Source organism: Penaeus vannamei, chromosome 3 (genome assembly GCF_042767895.1).
Source record: "Penaeus vannamei isolate JL-2024 chromosome 3, ASM4276789v1, whole genome shotgun sequence".
NCBI lineage: Eukaryota > Metazoa > Arthropoda > Malacostraca > Decapoda > Penaeidae > Penaeus > Penaeus vannamei.
The window spans coordinates 16,326,796-16,341,439 of NC_091551.1; the positions used below are offsets into that span (position 1 = coordinate 16,326,796).

Genomic DNA, 14,644 nt, shown 5'->3' on the forward strand with positions numbered 1-14,644 from the left:
ACCGCGAATATTCCAATGTAGGAGAGCTATATCTTAAGTTATTTTAAGATGAAAGCGTCGGTACCTATTGGGGAATCTGGGGGAGAAGGAGCTCGGGGGTGTGAAGGTGGGGTATTAGGAGGTAGGGAATTTGGGGAAGGGCATTGTTGTGAACTGAGTGATTCTCGTGTGTATCCGGGAGGGAATGCAAAAGACAGAGGGGATGGAGGGACGGAGCATGTGCCTATAGTTAGGGTTGAAGGCATCCCCTTGTCTTGGAAGGGAGTAGATGTGCGGGGAGTATTAGTGGCAGGAGGGTGGATATCGGAAGGATGGATAATTTGAGTTGACGGGGATGTGTTGTCTTGGGAGGGATTAGGAGGAAGGGGTGTTGGGGTGCTGTGAGTAAGAGGGGGATGGATATCAGGAGGATGGATTTCGGAGGTAGACGGAATTGAGTGGGTTATGTTGTGTTGAGAGGGAGTAGGAGGAAGGGGTGTAGGGGAATATTAGTAGGAGTGGTATGAATATCGGCAACCACTTCAAGTGTAGAAGGAGCATGAGTTATGGGATCTTGTGCTGTAGGGGAAGAAGGGTTAGAACGTTTAGTCTGTCTACTGCGGGTAGTTCGGGGAAGGAGAGGGGATGGTGTTGGAGCTGTAGTTGAGATTGGAGCTGTGGTTGAGATTGGGTGTCTGGGTTTAGAGTGGCAAAGGAATTGGTCTGAGGGATGCATAATGTAGATGTGGAAATGGGGTCATCTTGGGGTGGAGGGGGAGGGGCTGAGCGAACGATGTTACTAGACTATGGAGTATGAGAGAAACCTTGTCGACGTGCTTCCTGTCTGGCTTCACGTAAAGTGAGACCATTTTTGTATCTGAGAGTTGCTACCTCAGATTCAAACTTGTAAGTGGGACAGCCTCTATAAAATAAATTATGGGGGTCGCCGCAGTTAGCACATGTACGTGTTTGTGCTGAGCAGTTTGATCGGTTATGACTAGGTTGGGCACATATGGGGCATCGGTCTGTGGAACGGCTGTGTTTGGCAGGATGTCCAAAGCGCCAACAGTTTTGACACTGACGGGGAGGGGGTTGGTATGGTCGAACAGAGAGGGATTGTCCACCGATGTAGATACGTAAGGGAAGGTCATGTGTACGGAAGGTAATATTGGCAATGTTGGTCGGATTCTTTCGTTGACCTTTAGGAGGAATGGTGTAGCAATGTACTGATTTCACATCTTGGTCTTTGAGGCATCCTAGTAAGTCTTCTCCACAGTCTGACCAATCTTTGGTATCGACTGGGCAGTTTGCTGGGGAGAGAGAGGCAGTTCCGGTACAGGTATTAAGGGTTGGGGGAGGTTCTGCAGGAATGGGGTTGCCAGAATGATCAGTTAAATATGATAGTGCTATAGATTCAGTTTCTGATCTGACTGTTATAAGACGGGAGTGATCGTGTCTGGTATAGAAATGGACTCTTCCTACTTGTTTTTGGAGGCATTGTTGAAAGAGAAGAGTGTTGCCTGAGTAAGGAGCTGTAGAAGGAATCACGAAAAATCGGTCCTATTAAGCTGGGCTAAACAGAGTATTTAAGATATCTGTAAGGTTGGTGGTGGTGGATGGTCGGGGACGTGTAGAAGAGGGAGTATTACGGAGTGATGGAGAATAAGGCTGTAAGGTAGTAATAAGGGAGGATTGGTTGCTTGATGAAGGTTGCGGGGGTAAAGTTGATGAATTTGAGGTAGTTGGGTGGGTAGGAATGTCTTCTGGAGATTGATTTTCTGCTTGGGTGGGTAATGCACTAGTAGGCATTGCGGAGTGGGTAGTAGTTTGTGTTCGCAGTCGTGGTCAAAGGAGAGCCTGGGTTGGGGCTATTTGATAAAGGGGCTAGCCTTATTGCCTCTAATAATGGGATTACATTTTCATTACTGGTCATGGGGAACCTGGATTATATAAAAAGGCATCAACTGGTCCACCTCCATCGCTAATGAAAGGTAAGGGCTAGATTAGCCGGGAGTACCGTGCCCCTAGTTCCCGCAGGCCGTTCAGGACTGGCACAAAGTCAGCCTTTCATCCTCTCAGCACGGCTCTCACACCTTAGGAAGTAGATAGTAGAAGGGGATGGAGAAGGGACGGAAACGAAAGAGCTGGAGGGAGGAAATACCATGCAAAATTAGTTGAGTCGAGGGCTGAGGCCCTAGGCAGGGGAGATCCCTGCACTGGGTCTCTTAAGTCCCCCCATGACAACAACGGGCAAGGGATTGGGTGGGCTGACGGCTCCAAAAACACATTCGGAGCAGGTTTTGCAGTCATCTTCCCAATCTACACATTTAAATACCCTCTATCTCCTGAGTCTTGTGTTCTCACTACAGAATTATATGCAATCCTCCTTGCCTTGAAACACATACTCTCTCTTTTCCTCCTATTTCACGATTTTACTGACTCTCGAAACTCGCTCACTCTCATAAAATCCATACCTTCAACTAACCCCCTTGTCTGTAAAATTCAAGACATACTAAACTATCAAGTTTTGCTGTGTACCATGCCATATAGGAGTACCAGGCAATGAAAGAGCAGACACTCAAGCTCGCTCAGCCAATAAGTCCACATCACGTAACGCAAATTTCAAAAAAATCCCAGCCATAGATTATTATCCTCATTTTAAAACCTTTCTTTATGGAAAACCTTCTGGGCAAGTCTTACCACCAATAAATTACATTCAATAAAACCAACAATCTCCTCCTGGTCAACTTCCTTCCATAAACACAGATGCTGGGAAACAGCCCATTCCTGCTTACGCCTTAGGCACTCATACCTCATGTCACGATCAGACCCACCCCTATGTTCCTCCTATAATATTCCCATTTCAGTTTCACGCATCCTGCTGGCATGTCCACGTTTCACCACAACCCAAACTGCTACTTTTCCTCACCTATCTTCCCTAAAACGACCTCCCAACCTATCAGACCCTAATGGAATCCCATACTTTCTACACAGAAAACCTAATCTCCTTCCTTGTTTTTGGAGGCACTGCTGAAAGAGAAGAATATTCTCGGATTAGGGGGCTGTGGGAGGAATCACAAAGAATCAATCCATTTAGCTTATTACTACTCTTTAGAGTAGTAACAAGGGAAGAGGGGGCAGACATTGATGAAGACTGTGCTGTAGGAGATGGAGAGGAGAATGTTGGGAGAGAGGAAGGGGTGCATTCTGGTGGTTGAATAATAATGAGTGGGTGGTTCGGAATGGTTAATGGTTAATGGTTAAAAGCAAAATAAATGTTCTAGACATCTAAGGTCATGTAGCACTATAGGAAGGTACAGTAAAGGGTAATGAAGGGTGGTTGAGTTAGTGGTTAGTTGCTATGTGTCAACTATCTAGAGTAATATTGAAAAGGTTAAATATGGGAAAAGTTGATGAGTGAATAGGTTACGGTGGGGTTAGGTAATGATATTATATAAAAAAAAGGAGATGCATGTTTCTGAGGAAGGAGAACAGGTTGTCAAAGCAGAGGAGGATGAGTAAGAAAAGTCTTTTGGAGGCAGAGAATGGATGGGTTATTAGAAGAACGGATATGACGAAGGTCAGGTCTGAAAGAATATTCCAATGTAGGAGAGCTATTACTTAGTTGATCTACGAGTGATAACGATCAGCGTGTGTTTTGGAGAATTTGAAGGGGAAGGAGCTAGGGGGTGAGATAAGGAATTGGAGGGGGTGGTGGTGTAGTATCAGGAGGTGAAGGATCTGGGGAAGGACATAATTGTGACATGAGGAATTCACGTGTGTATCCAGGAGGGAGTGGAAAGGATAGAGGGGATGGAGGGAGGGTTAATGTGAGTGTAGTTGGAGCTGGGGGGGATAAGCTGTGTTGGGAGGGAGTAGAACAAAGAGGTGTAGGGGGAAATATGAGGAGGATGGATAGATATCGGCAGTCACTAGAAAATGAAGAATGGTGTATGAGATAGAGTGGAAGATGTTGGGAGAGGTTTTATGAAAGTTGGGTGACATGGAAGTAGTAGCAGTGTTCAGAGCTGTGATCAAAGTATAGCCACAGGTCAGGAAACCAGGAATTAAAATCAGTAGGACTAGCTGATAACGGGATTAGACTTGAATGTTTTTCATTAATCATTATTGGCCATGGTAAGCCTCAAGTGTGAAGAGAAACAGTTCACTCCTCAGGATACACATAAGGAAGCAAAGGCTAGATAACTAAACATGGGAATATTGTGCCCAAGGCCAACCTCATCCTTTCAACATGGCTCTTACATTTTTGGAAGAAGACAAGAGAAGGAAAATGGAAGGGAGAGACAACCAAGTTAAATTGATTGAGGCCCAGGGTAGGGAAGATCCATAACATTGGGCCTTAGTCTCCATCTCCTATGCCCCCACCTCCAATAACGTGTATGGGATTAGGGGGGAGGTAGATGAGAAAAAAGAAATGGAAGTCAATATTCCATACAACCAAATTCTTTATACTTACAATCCCCTTAAAAAAAACTGTATATCAAGAGGGACAATTCTAGCAAAAGCCACTTACCAATCCTGGGAGCTCTGCTCACTAACTGACAAAGTTATTTTCATAGTTCCCTTTTCTGCTAAACAAGGTAAATGCTACACAAGCAAGCAGGTTGATACAAGGAAAGAATTAAGACTTTCATTTTTTATTTCCAGATAAGCAGAAACATATAGAAAGAGATGATTAACCAAAGAATAAGATCACATTATTATAACGCTGCAATATGTTAAGATATTAATAAAGTAGTAATATGTGAGCTATGGGACCGAGGCTTCAGGGATCTGACACATGACAGAAATTTGCTTCTCAGGCTTCAATTTCAATTGCACATTCTTTACCAACTTGTCACTTTCTACCAGACAGATCTGAAAAAAACAATTAATCCTACACAAACTCTCTAGAAGCAAATTGGGCAACATACGTATGTTGTTTCAAATCTTTTGGATAATAAATGTATATTAAAGATATTTAACATAGGATATATTAATAAATTTGTTTACAGTGAAGAAATTTCCTTTTGATCTACATTGCTATCTTCCAATCTTGAAAACAATTTATCCTTTTTGACAATATATACAAGGAGAGTGAGTATACAACAGGTATTTAGTGATATGTCACATGGAAATGCAGTGGAATCTATAAAGCTTTTTTCTTTTCTTTTCTCTTTGCATAAGTAAGCCAGCCAAAAGGTGCTAGATCCTGATGGTACAAGAGACATTGTGCAGTTAACTGTGTTCTCTCATCACATGTTCTGCGAGAAAGACTAGCAATGGCTCCATCAATTCTCTGCCCTGTAACTGTAACCACACTGACCTTGTTGTTGAAACTCAACCAAAAAATGAATAATCTTTCTTTGGCGAAAAATTAAGGGCACTTAAAAGTAACAAATTGGTACTTTTTCTCTTTAGGGTAGTTTTCACTAAATTTCAGAGACATATTAGAAGATATTTTATTTCTAAAATTAGCACAGGAAACTTTCATGCTTATGATGCAGCTTTTGCCGCCCTTCGCCTTTTGACATCCCAATTGTAAATTCGAGCCATTGTCACCTCCGTCGTTGTTCCTTGGTTCCTGAAGAAAATAGTGAAAATCATTTAAGGAATTTCAGTGACAATAATTATCAGCTTTCTAATATTTATACTGTATAGGAGTATATATGACAAAAAATTGGGGGGGGGGGGGATCTTTCTTACTCTGTTCACTATTATCATTATCATTATTATTATCATCATTATTATTATCATTATTATTATAACTATTATTATTATCATTATCATCATCATTGTTATTATCATTATCATTACTATAACTATTATTATCATCATCATTATCATTATTATTATTATTATCCTTATTACCATTATCATCATCCTTATTATTATTACAGAAAAACTCACCTAAGGAAGTCAAGGTCGTGCTCTACCTGTGATAGGTTCTTTGTTGCATTATTCAAGTTTTTCGACAAAAGGCTTTCAGCATCTTCAAGCCCATATTCCAACATTACATTAGCCTGTAAATAAATTCAATATATCATTAGAAGCTATCTTGGGTTCCAAGATTTGAGTAGACTGAATATCACATACAACTTTCATTCTCAGTCAAACTGGTAAACATATCTCTCAACCCTAATCTCATCATCATCATCACGTCAGAATTCAATTCGTCCTGAGTTCCACCCCAACAGCCTATGTACGTGCTATGGCACTTACCTCTCCTCCTCTAATTCCTGTGTCATTCACAATTCTACAATGCCCAGTTAAGCCTCTAACATTGTTATTTCCTCCATCCCTGTATGGCTTTAACAGCTGCTACATGACAACAGGAAGAACTAATGCCAAATCCCACGTATTTCCACTGGCTCTTACTGACATCCAGCGTATTTAGGTTAAATCTGATTACAAATATTTCCTTTTTACATACGCTCCCTGTTAGGACATGGTTCAACTGGCCTTGTGTACGCCCAGGTCTAGCCATAAGCATGGCTATTTTGGCCAAATCACTTCACTTTGGTGCAAAATCTGGGGGCTGAGGGGAGCCAGCAATAACCTGACCTAGAGCGTTATTTTTCTTAGTGTATCTGAAGATTTTCTAGGATGCAATTAAAAACTATTGTCTGTAATTTGCTTAAAGAAACTACCAATATCTAAGTATCTATTGTCAACAAAAGTCATATTAGAGACTTTATATAAAACCTGGAGTTAATTACAAAATTCATTTTTTATTACCAAAAACAAATAAACAAGAAATGCCTACTATGAAAGTGAGGATCTACACTCATGTCGACAGCCCATCAAAATAGCATTAATAATCTTAAATCAGTATATTGGTTTCCATTCTTCTTTCTTCAAACACTAATACCCCATGAAACAAAACTACAGCAGATAAATCCTTGTGCTCCATGTTGCTCTAAAGAGTACTATGCATAGTGATGAAAAACAAGCTTGGTCCTAGATGAAAACAAGGCCAGTTGAACTGCGCCTTTCGTTGTAGCACACCCAACAGAGCAGGATATTTGCACTGAATCTTAAAAGAAATATTTATAATGATATAATATACTAAATCATAATCAAATTACTTACTCCAAGCCAAAGACACACTCGGTCTGTTGGTGGAATTTTAGCCTTCATGTAGACTTGGTCAGACAGTAAGAATTTAGTCTCGATGGCATCAGCTGTATCTTTTCTGGCCTTCATCTCTTTTACAATTTGTAGAGAACTCTTAATATCTGGAATTTGCGATTTCAACCTGCAAAAGAAAAAAATAATAATAACCTTCTGCATATTCTCTGATATATAAGTTTTTTTTCCACTTTCACACAATATTTATTATCCGTTTCATCTAGATATATCTTGGCAACATGAGATATCACTTGATATCTTACCGATGTCCTACTTATTTTAAGTCTATCTAAGTCATCTTGATCCAAGAAACTACCAATAAAGGACAAGGAACAGTCATATCAAAACTAAAATCCTATTGCTCATCTTGCAATAAGTATATTTGATCAGACTATGTCTCATTAGCCTAGATGAACTGAACTGCCACGTAAACAGTGGAATAAACATTTTTCAGACACTTCTAATCATTTTCAATCTAAATTTAATACTGCAACCTGTCCTGTTAAGTATTAGAGAAAAATCTTCATGTTCTATTGCATAAGGGGATATAAGGAACTGCAGATTCTACAGGTTTTAAAAGCATTCTCATGCCATGTGATGAATATTATTGTGACTTCTTATCTACACTGAGATTATGTGATTACTGCCAAGATATTTGCCATTTTTCAAAGGAAATTATTTCAATCCCTTCTTACACATCATGCTTAGCATTATAATTGGTTAAATAGAGTAGACTATTGATCAATGTAGCCTGTCCTGTCCCCTCCAATCAATAATCAGTATGACTAATATATGTCATACAGCTGGTACTATGAAACAGTACACTTGGTAGTTTGTTCAATATCATTTTATCTTTCTCTCTTTTATTTGTTACAAACAGTTAGCCAAACTGAACTGTGATTCATCACATATTAAACAGCTAAAAAAGAGAATATCTCTAGGAAATTAATATTTCAACTGACACATCATAGTACTGAAATGAACAACTGGCAGCCAACAAATATTCACAAGAGTAATAATACATGTTTTTTTCTTTTCTTTTTCTTGTATCTAACTTTTGAAAAATTAAGAAACAAAATAGATGCATAATATAAAATCACCAATATGTTATAAAGAATAACTAAACACACAGTGGGTTTGGCAAGTAAGCAAATGCCATCCCAGCAGCTTGGAGATATTTAATGAAGAAAGATGAACGTTCCCTAACTTGCTACTTACGGTAACAATTAAATATCCCAAACCCCTATGATCCTGATAACATGACCAACACATCATGAAAAAATTTGGCTTACGGGGTAGGTGACATGAACATGCTGCCATGAGAAAATTTGATTGAGGGCCAAGATAACAGGAAACATATAAAAATGATTGAAAATCTTTACTTTATAAAACCTTAAGAATAGAAAAACAATTCCTAGCCACTCACTTCTTGCGCCTCGCTTGCAAATGCGCTTCCATAAACTTATATTTGTTCAGTTGTTCATCCAGCCGCATGATAACACTCTGTGCATCATTGGCATTGTCTTCTTTGTTCATGAAGGCATCAACATCTTCCTGAAAGTAGAGAGCTAAATTAAAGTAATGTACTTAAGGTCCAATAAAAGGTAATATACTTTCAAAGGCTAACCACACTCCCTCCATCACATCCAATTTACTTCTGCAAGACAAAACTTTTCCAATTAGCCACAACTTCGAGAAGTTATGAAATGAGTGTAAAAATCGGGAGTTTTCCTGCAACATGAAACTTATAAAATTAATTAAAATACATAAATATGAATAAAAAATAAATAAAATAAAATAAAAAAATAAAATAAAAAATTACATCACTAACATATAAGCATATTACATAAATTCAAGTCTTCCTAAATTATCTGCTTACATACAGGTGCTGTCACTCACTCACTCACTCACTCACTCACTCACTCACTCACTCACTCACTCACTCACTCACTCACACACACACACACACACACACACACACACACACACACACACTCACACTCACACACACACTCACACTCACGCTCACACACTCACGCTCACACACTCACGCTCACACACTCACGCTCACACACTCACACTCACACACTCTCACACACACACTCACACACACACTCACACACACACTCACACACTCACACTCTCCATATCTGGGGAGGTAACCAATTAGAGCCCAGGTACACTTATGTGGACTTTTGCTTGTTGCAATCATGCATATGGCATTTGATTATGACATTACGCATAGATTTGAGTTCGTGAATGTTCAAGGAGCACTTATACTAATATCAGAAAAAAATTGTATTGCCGTGATTTATGACGAAATATTTTGTGAAACACATCTAAAAAAATATATAAAAAAATAAAGTTTTGTGTCCTTTTACCCATGAAATATGCTTCCATCAAGATTTCCTGGCAATATGTTGTAGCTTATGAAGTGATCTATATGTACTCAATTGAGCTTCCATTACCACCCTATCCTGCGGTTGATGTTTCACAGCACTTAGGACTGAGTGACGATTACCCTTCTCCACCTTCTCTAATTAGTGTCCCCTTGTCACATTATATTGTCATACCAGGCAACTCTAAAACTTACAAGTTGGGCAGCATCTCCTTACGAAGGAGAGGGACTATCGCGACAAAGTTATATGGAGATGCAAAGACAGGACCTGGGGTGCCAGGATTCACACCATTAACAGAGAAATTGTAAAGTGGCAAAACCCCATCCACAGATATCCTGCTGTCCCTGGGAAGACTGAGGTGAAGATACTGTCAGCTAAGGAGGAACACGCTGCCTCGACAGCAGAGCCCATCCTGTATATTGTACAGACATTCTACACAAGAGCTGAAGTTGGTTGGGCTCATTTAATACCAATTGTAGATGTTGTCAAGAGGATGCTAAGGCGAGTGCAGCAACAGGCAGGTGTGTCTGATCTTTGCCTATTTCAGGCAAACTTAGAGAAGAGGGCTTCCTTCAATGAGATGATGATGGAATGGCAGTCCCTATTGCAGACTCTGATCTGAAATTTCTTGCCAAGTCTCGTCACTGGTTTGGTGATGGGACATTTAAAGTGGCCCCTATCAGGTACAAGCAGCATTACACACACTATGTATACTTAAGGTGACATACCCTGTGTCTATGCAATGTTGCCAGAAAAGAATGAAGAGATATATAATAAATTGTTGCACAAGGTGTTGCAGCTTATTACCCCTGGTTTATCATGCAATCCAGCAACAATAATGACAGATTTTGAAAAGGCAGCAGAATTTTTTTTTCAAATGCAGAAGTTGCTGGATGATATTTCTGCCTGGGCCAGTCTGGAAACGCATCCAGGATCTTGGCCTTATAGCTAGGTATAGAGATGCTGCTTTCACCAACGAGATCAGGATGTTCCTGGCTCTGGCATTTACTCCGCATTCTGAAAAATGCCAACCAAAGTCCACTAGTTATATTCTGGCAAGACATAGCCTGCTAACACTGATTGCAGAATCTAAGCCATTTGATGTATACCATCCAAATTGAGTAGTTTTAAGCTAAAGACATTAATCAACCAATAATGATAAAATACACTATTATGGTGCAAGTAAAGAAGTGATTTCTTGGAGGGTCCAACCTCTGTCATATCACAGTTCCATGCTAGTCAGCAGAGCTTCAACTAGTGTCAATATCAATACTATCATTATAGTCAACATTATCAACATTATTCTACTGTTATTAGAGTAACAGTAAATATAGTACAAATAGTATATAAACTCAGCCAAGACCCTGGAGTACTGCTTTTCAACCAAGCTTCTCTTTAACTTTTTGGACTTGGGTACCTTACAGCTCACCTGTGGACCAAAACACCCGGACATTAAACTTGCTTGAGCAGCAACTCTTTCAGGCATATGGCTTGTAGACCTTGCTCACATAAAATATTTTTGTATAATTCAGTTCACTGATGGTAAACTCCACCCTCATGGATAAGCCCATTCCTGAAAGTCCAAAGAGTCAATCTGCCTCTGCTTTGAGAACTACTTAAGAAAGATGCCTGTCTCCCTTTCCTCACCCAACCCTCAGCCAAATTTTTTCATGACAAGAAGTCCCTGTCATTCAGACCTAGTGGGTTGATTCTAATCATCTGGCACTTAATACTGATGTTTACATGTTTTGCATCTTATAACTTTTAGTATTAGAGTACTCCAGAGACAGGGGTAAGTTACCATTTTTTTCTTCCCTGGTCGCAATATAGTAACTGAAAAGTTTGGAGAATCTGCAGCAAAAGCTTATAACAGGACCACACCCATGAAGTCTCCAACATCAAGCAAACAAATGCACGAACCTTAGCCCAAATGCTCAAACTATTGCAAAGATTGCCATGCAAATCGATATGTCTTCCTTCCAAAAAATGTTGCAGCTAATTAACCCGTAGCCGACGGGTGGCACGTACGTACATGCCATGGCTGTTGTGGACCGAAAACAGATAGCATCATATCATGCCCATTCCCGCCCCGCTGGCTCGTCAGAAGGAGTTTGTTTTTCTCCGATAATAGCGGCGTCATTTATATGGTAAAGATTTTAGGCAATGGCACCTATAAAGAAGGTAAACCTTCAAAATTGTAATATTTCTTATAAATTATAGCAAAATAAAAGCTTTTAGGTGCCAAATTTCGCTCGCAAACTACCGATTGAACCAGACACAAAAAGGGGAAACTGCCAATGCGCGCCAACAATCCCGTTATTACGTTAATTTGCCAAACATTTTTACCCATCGGCACTGGGGTAATTGGAATAAGTTAAAAGAGACCGACGCACATAGACAGAATACATGCTGGATTTTTTGTCTTCCACTGCAAAGGTTGGGGGGCAGTAGCCACCCAGGAGGGATGTTTCAGGAGGGGACAGACCCCTTCATTGGACAATATAGTAACTTAATTAGTATATATTCTTGTTATAGTGATGTATTTCGTGTATAATATTCATATCTTATCCTGACGTTTCCCTGGTCCTTTAATACCCTCCTCTGCTATTGAGGCCAAGAATGTGGGTGTGTGGTGGGTTCCACAGCATATACCCTGCTCAGATAGGTAGTAGAGGGCCACTATCATCATGATACCACTATCATCATGATCGGTCATGCAAAAGTATTCAGAACAATCGCGATTATTTGTGATGGATATCAACAGACACAAAACATAACACACCATAAATGTCCAGAACAAAATATAATATTTATAAAGTTGGATGACTGTGTGACACTTTTAAAAATTACCAAATTAACAATGTATTTCATGGGAACAAGTCTTACATGAGGAGAGGGACACAATTCTCATATTTTCTCAAATGAACTACTTTTAGGAACCATTAAAACTAACTTTTAAAATTCATAAGGGCATAACAGTGCCAGATGAGAATGAAACTTAAAACAGCATGGGGTAATACTAATTTAAATACCACGTGTCTTGAGAAATGCTTTCATACAGTCCAGTATTTAATGAGTCCAAGCCTTAGTCTATTAATAGTCGAAGAGTATCAATATAAAGGCACATTTACATACTAATCTGTAAAAATGAAATTGTAATTTGCCCCAAAACCGGACAAAGGCGCTTACATGTAAGAAATCACAATAAATCTAACTTGTAAAGCAGAGGATATCAAAATAAATCAAAATGAAAAAAACATGCAAGCGGCATGACTCATGACAGATACCGCTACAACGTCTAATTTCAAGATTACACTCCCTAGAACACCCTTTTCTATAGACTCCATCCATATCAAGACATTTCTATTCCATAATTCAAAACTTACAACAAACTGGGCCTCTGGAATGCCCATATAACTCTTGGAATCATCCAGAGGTTTGTCTTCGTCCCCGGCCATGATGTTTACGTGTTCCAATATTCTTTGCGACTTGCTTGGGATTTCCACTATTCAGATTATTTTGTTCAATTGTGATGAGTTTCGTGTCTTTATTATAGTGTTTTATATCTGTAAGTTTCATGTCTAATACATCATAGAGGGAGTCTTATTACTGATTTTAATTTATCTTGTATATTTTGGTAATTTGATATTTTTTATATTTTTTAGGAAATTTGTATCTAGTTTAACATTTGTTTTTCTTTTTTATTACTAAATCTTGGGGTAAGTATCTACGTATATGTTTTATATTTTCTTTGATCTAATTTTTATCAAGGGGTGTGTTTCCTCGGGATAATTCGGAATCAATAAAGTCTCTTGAAATGCTTTCAAACAACAAAATCTCAACAAAAAATACAAATGTTGCACATTTTTTTCTTATTCTGCCATCATTTTGTTTTGATTATTATTCACACAACAAACCAAAGTAAAGCAGAACTCCTGTAATCTCGAGAAATTACATTTATTTCACACATGTTTACCATATACTCTGAAAACATCTATGGGTGAATCATACAATACGAATATGGATATGAGAAATCCCATAATGAATTTCCAATCAAATGTCATTCTCCCTAAGATGCTTAAATACTATACCTAAAAATCCGAATGCCCGTGTTCTAAATCAAAGGCGGGAATATTTCCAGGATTTAATTTCACAAGGGACATTCCCTTTTTTATGAGTAGGAATTAATCCTGTAGTTTTTTTCTTTTCTTATCTTCTTTTACTGTCATTCATGGCGTCGTCTTTCCATTATTATTCATAGTATTTCATTATTGTATTTTTTAATTTTTTTTATTTATCATTATTAGCTATTAAATAATCATTACTATTATTATTCATATAATAAAGTAATGTTATCATTATACTAATATAATAATAATCATTATTATTTTCATTACTATTTTTTTAATCTTATCATTTTTTTTCACTTATTATCATTATTATTTTTTTTTTTTTTAAAAAAATTTTTATTATCATTTAAATTTTTAATGATATCATTTTATAAATCATTAATTATATCATTATCATTTTATATAAAAATTTTTTTGTTTTATTTTTTTCATTATCATTTTTAATTTTTTTTCATTAATTTTTTTTTTTTTATATTATTAAAAAACCATTATTATTATCTTTATTATATTTTTATCTTATTATGTTTTTAAATTTTATTATTACCAATTATTATCATCTTATATTTCACATCATTATTATAATTTTTCTATTTTTATCATTATCATTATATTATTACTCTTATCATTATATTATTTATATTATTAATTTATCATTATTATTTCATTTTTTATTTTGTTTTTTTTATATAATTTATTATTTTATCATTATTTTTATTATTCATTATTTTATATCATTATACTATCATTTTACCATTATCATGTCTTTTTTTATTATATTTTATCTTATTTTTTACTTTATTATTATTATTATATTACATTATTTTATCATTATCATTATTATATTACCATTATTATATTATTATTATTTTTTATTATCATATTATTTTTATTTATATCTTTATTTTATTTATTATTTTTTTTTATTATCATTATAACTACTATTACCATTATCATTTATCATTATTGTTATTACTATTACCATTACATCATATTTAATTTACCATT

The 14,644-nt window shown here is 37.3% G+C and overlaps 1 protein-coding gene across 1 annotated transcript; it reads right to left on the bottom strand.

Moving 5' to 3' along the window:
* Positions 1-4,625: 4,625 nt before the first annotated feature.
* LOC138867005 (prefoldin subunit 3-like) lies at positions 4,626-13,033 on the bottom strand. Its single transcript, XM_070141405.1, has 5 exons — positions 12,896-13,033; positions 8,537-8,664; positions 7,072-7,237; positions 5,890-6,002; positions 4,626-5,563 (listed from the first exon to the last, which is right to left on the bottom strand). Exons 1-5 carry the CDS (start codon positions 12,965-12,967, stop codon positions 5,476-5,478), a joined length of 567 nt encoding a protein of 188 aa, XP_069997506.1. The 5' UTR covers positions 12,968-13,033; the 3' UTR covers positions 4,626-5,475.
* Between the last annotated feature and the right edge of the window lie 1,611 nt (positions 13,034-14,644).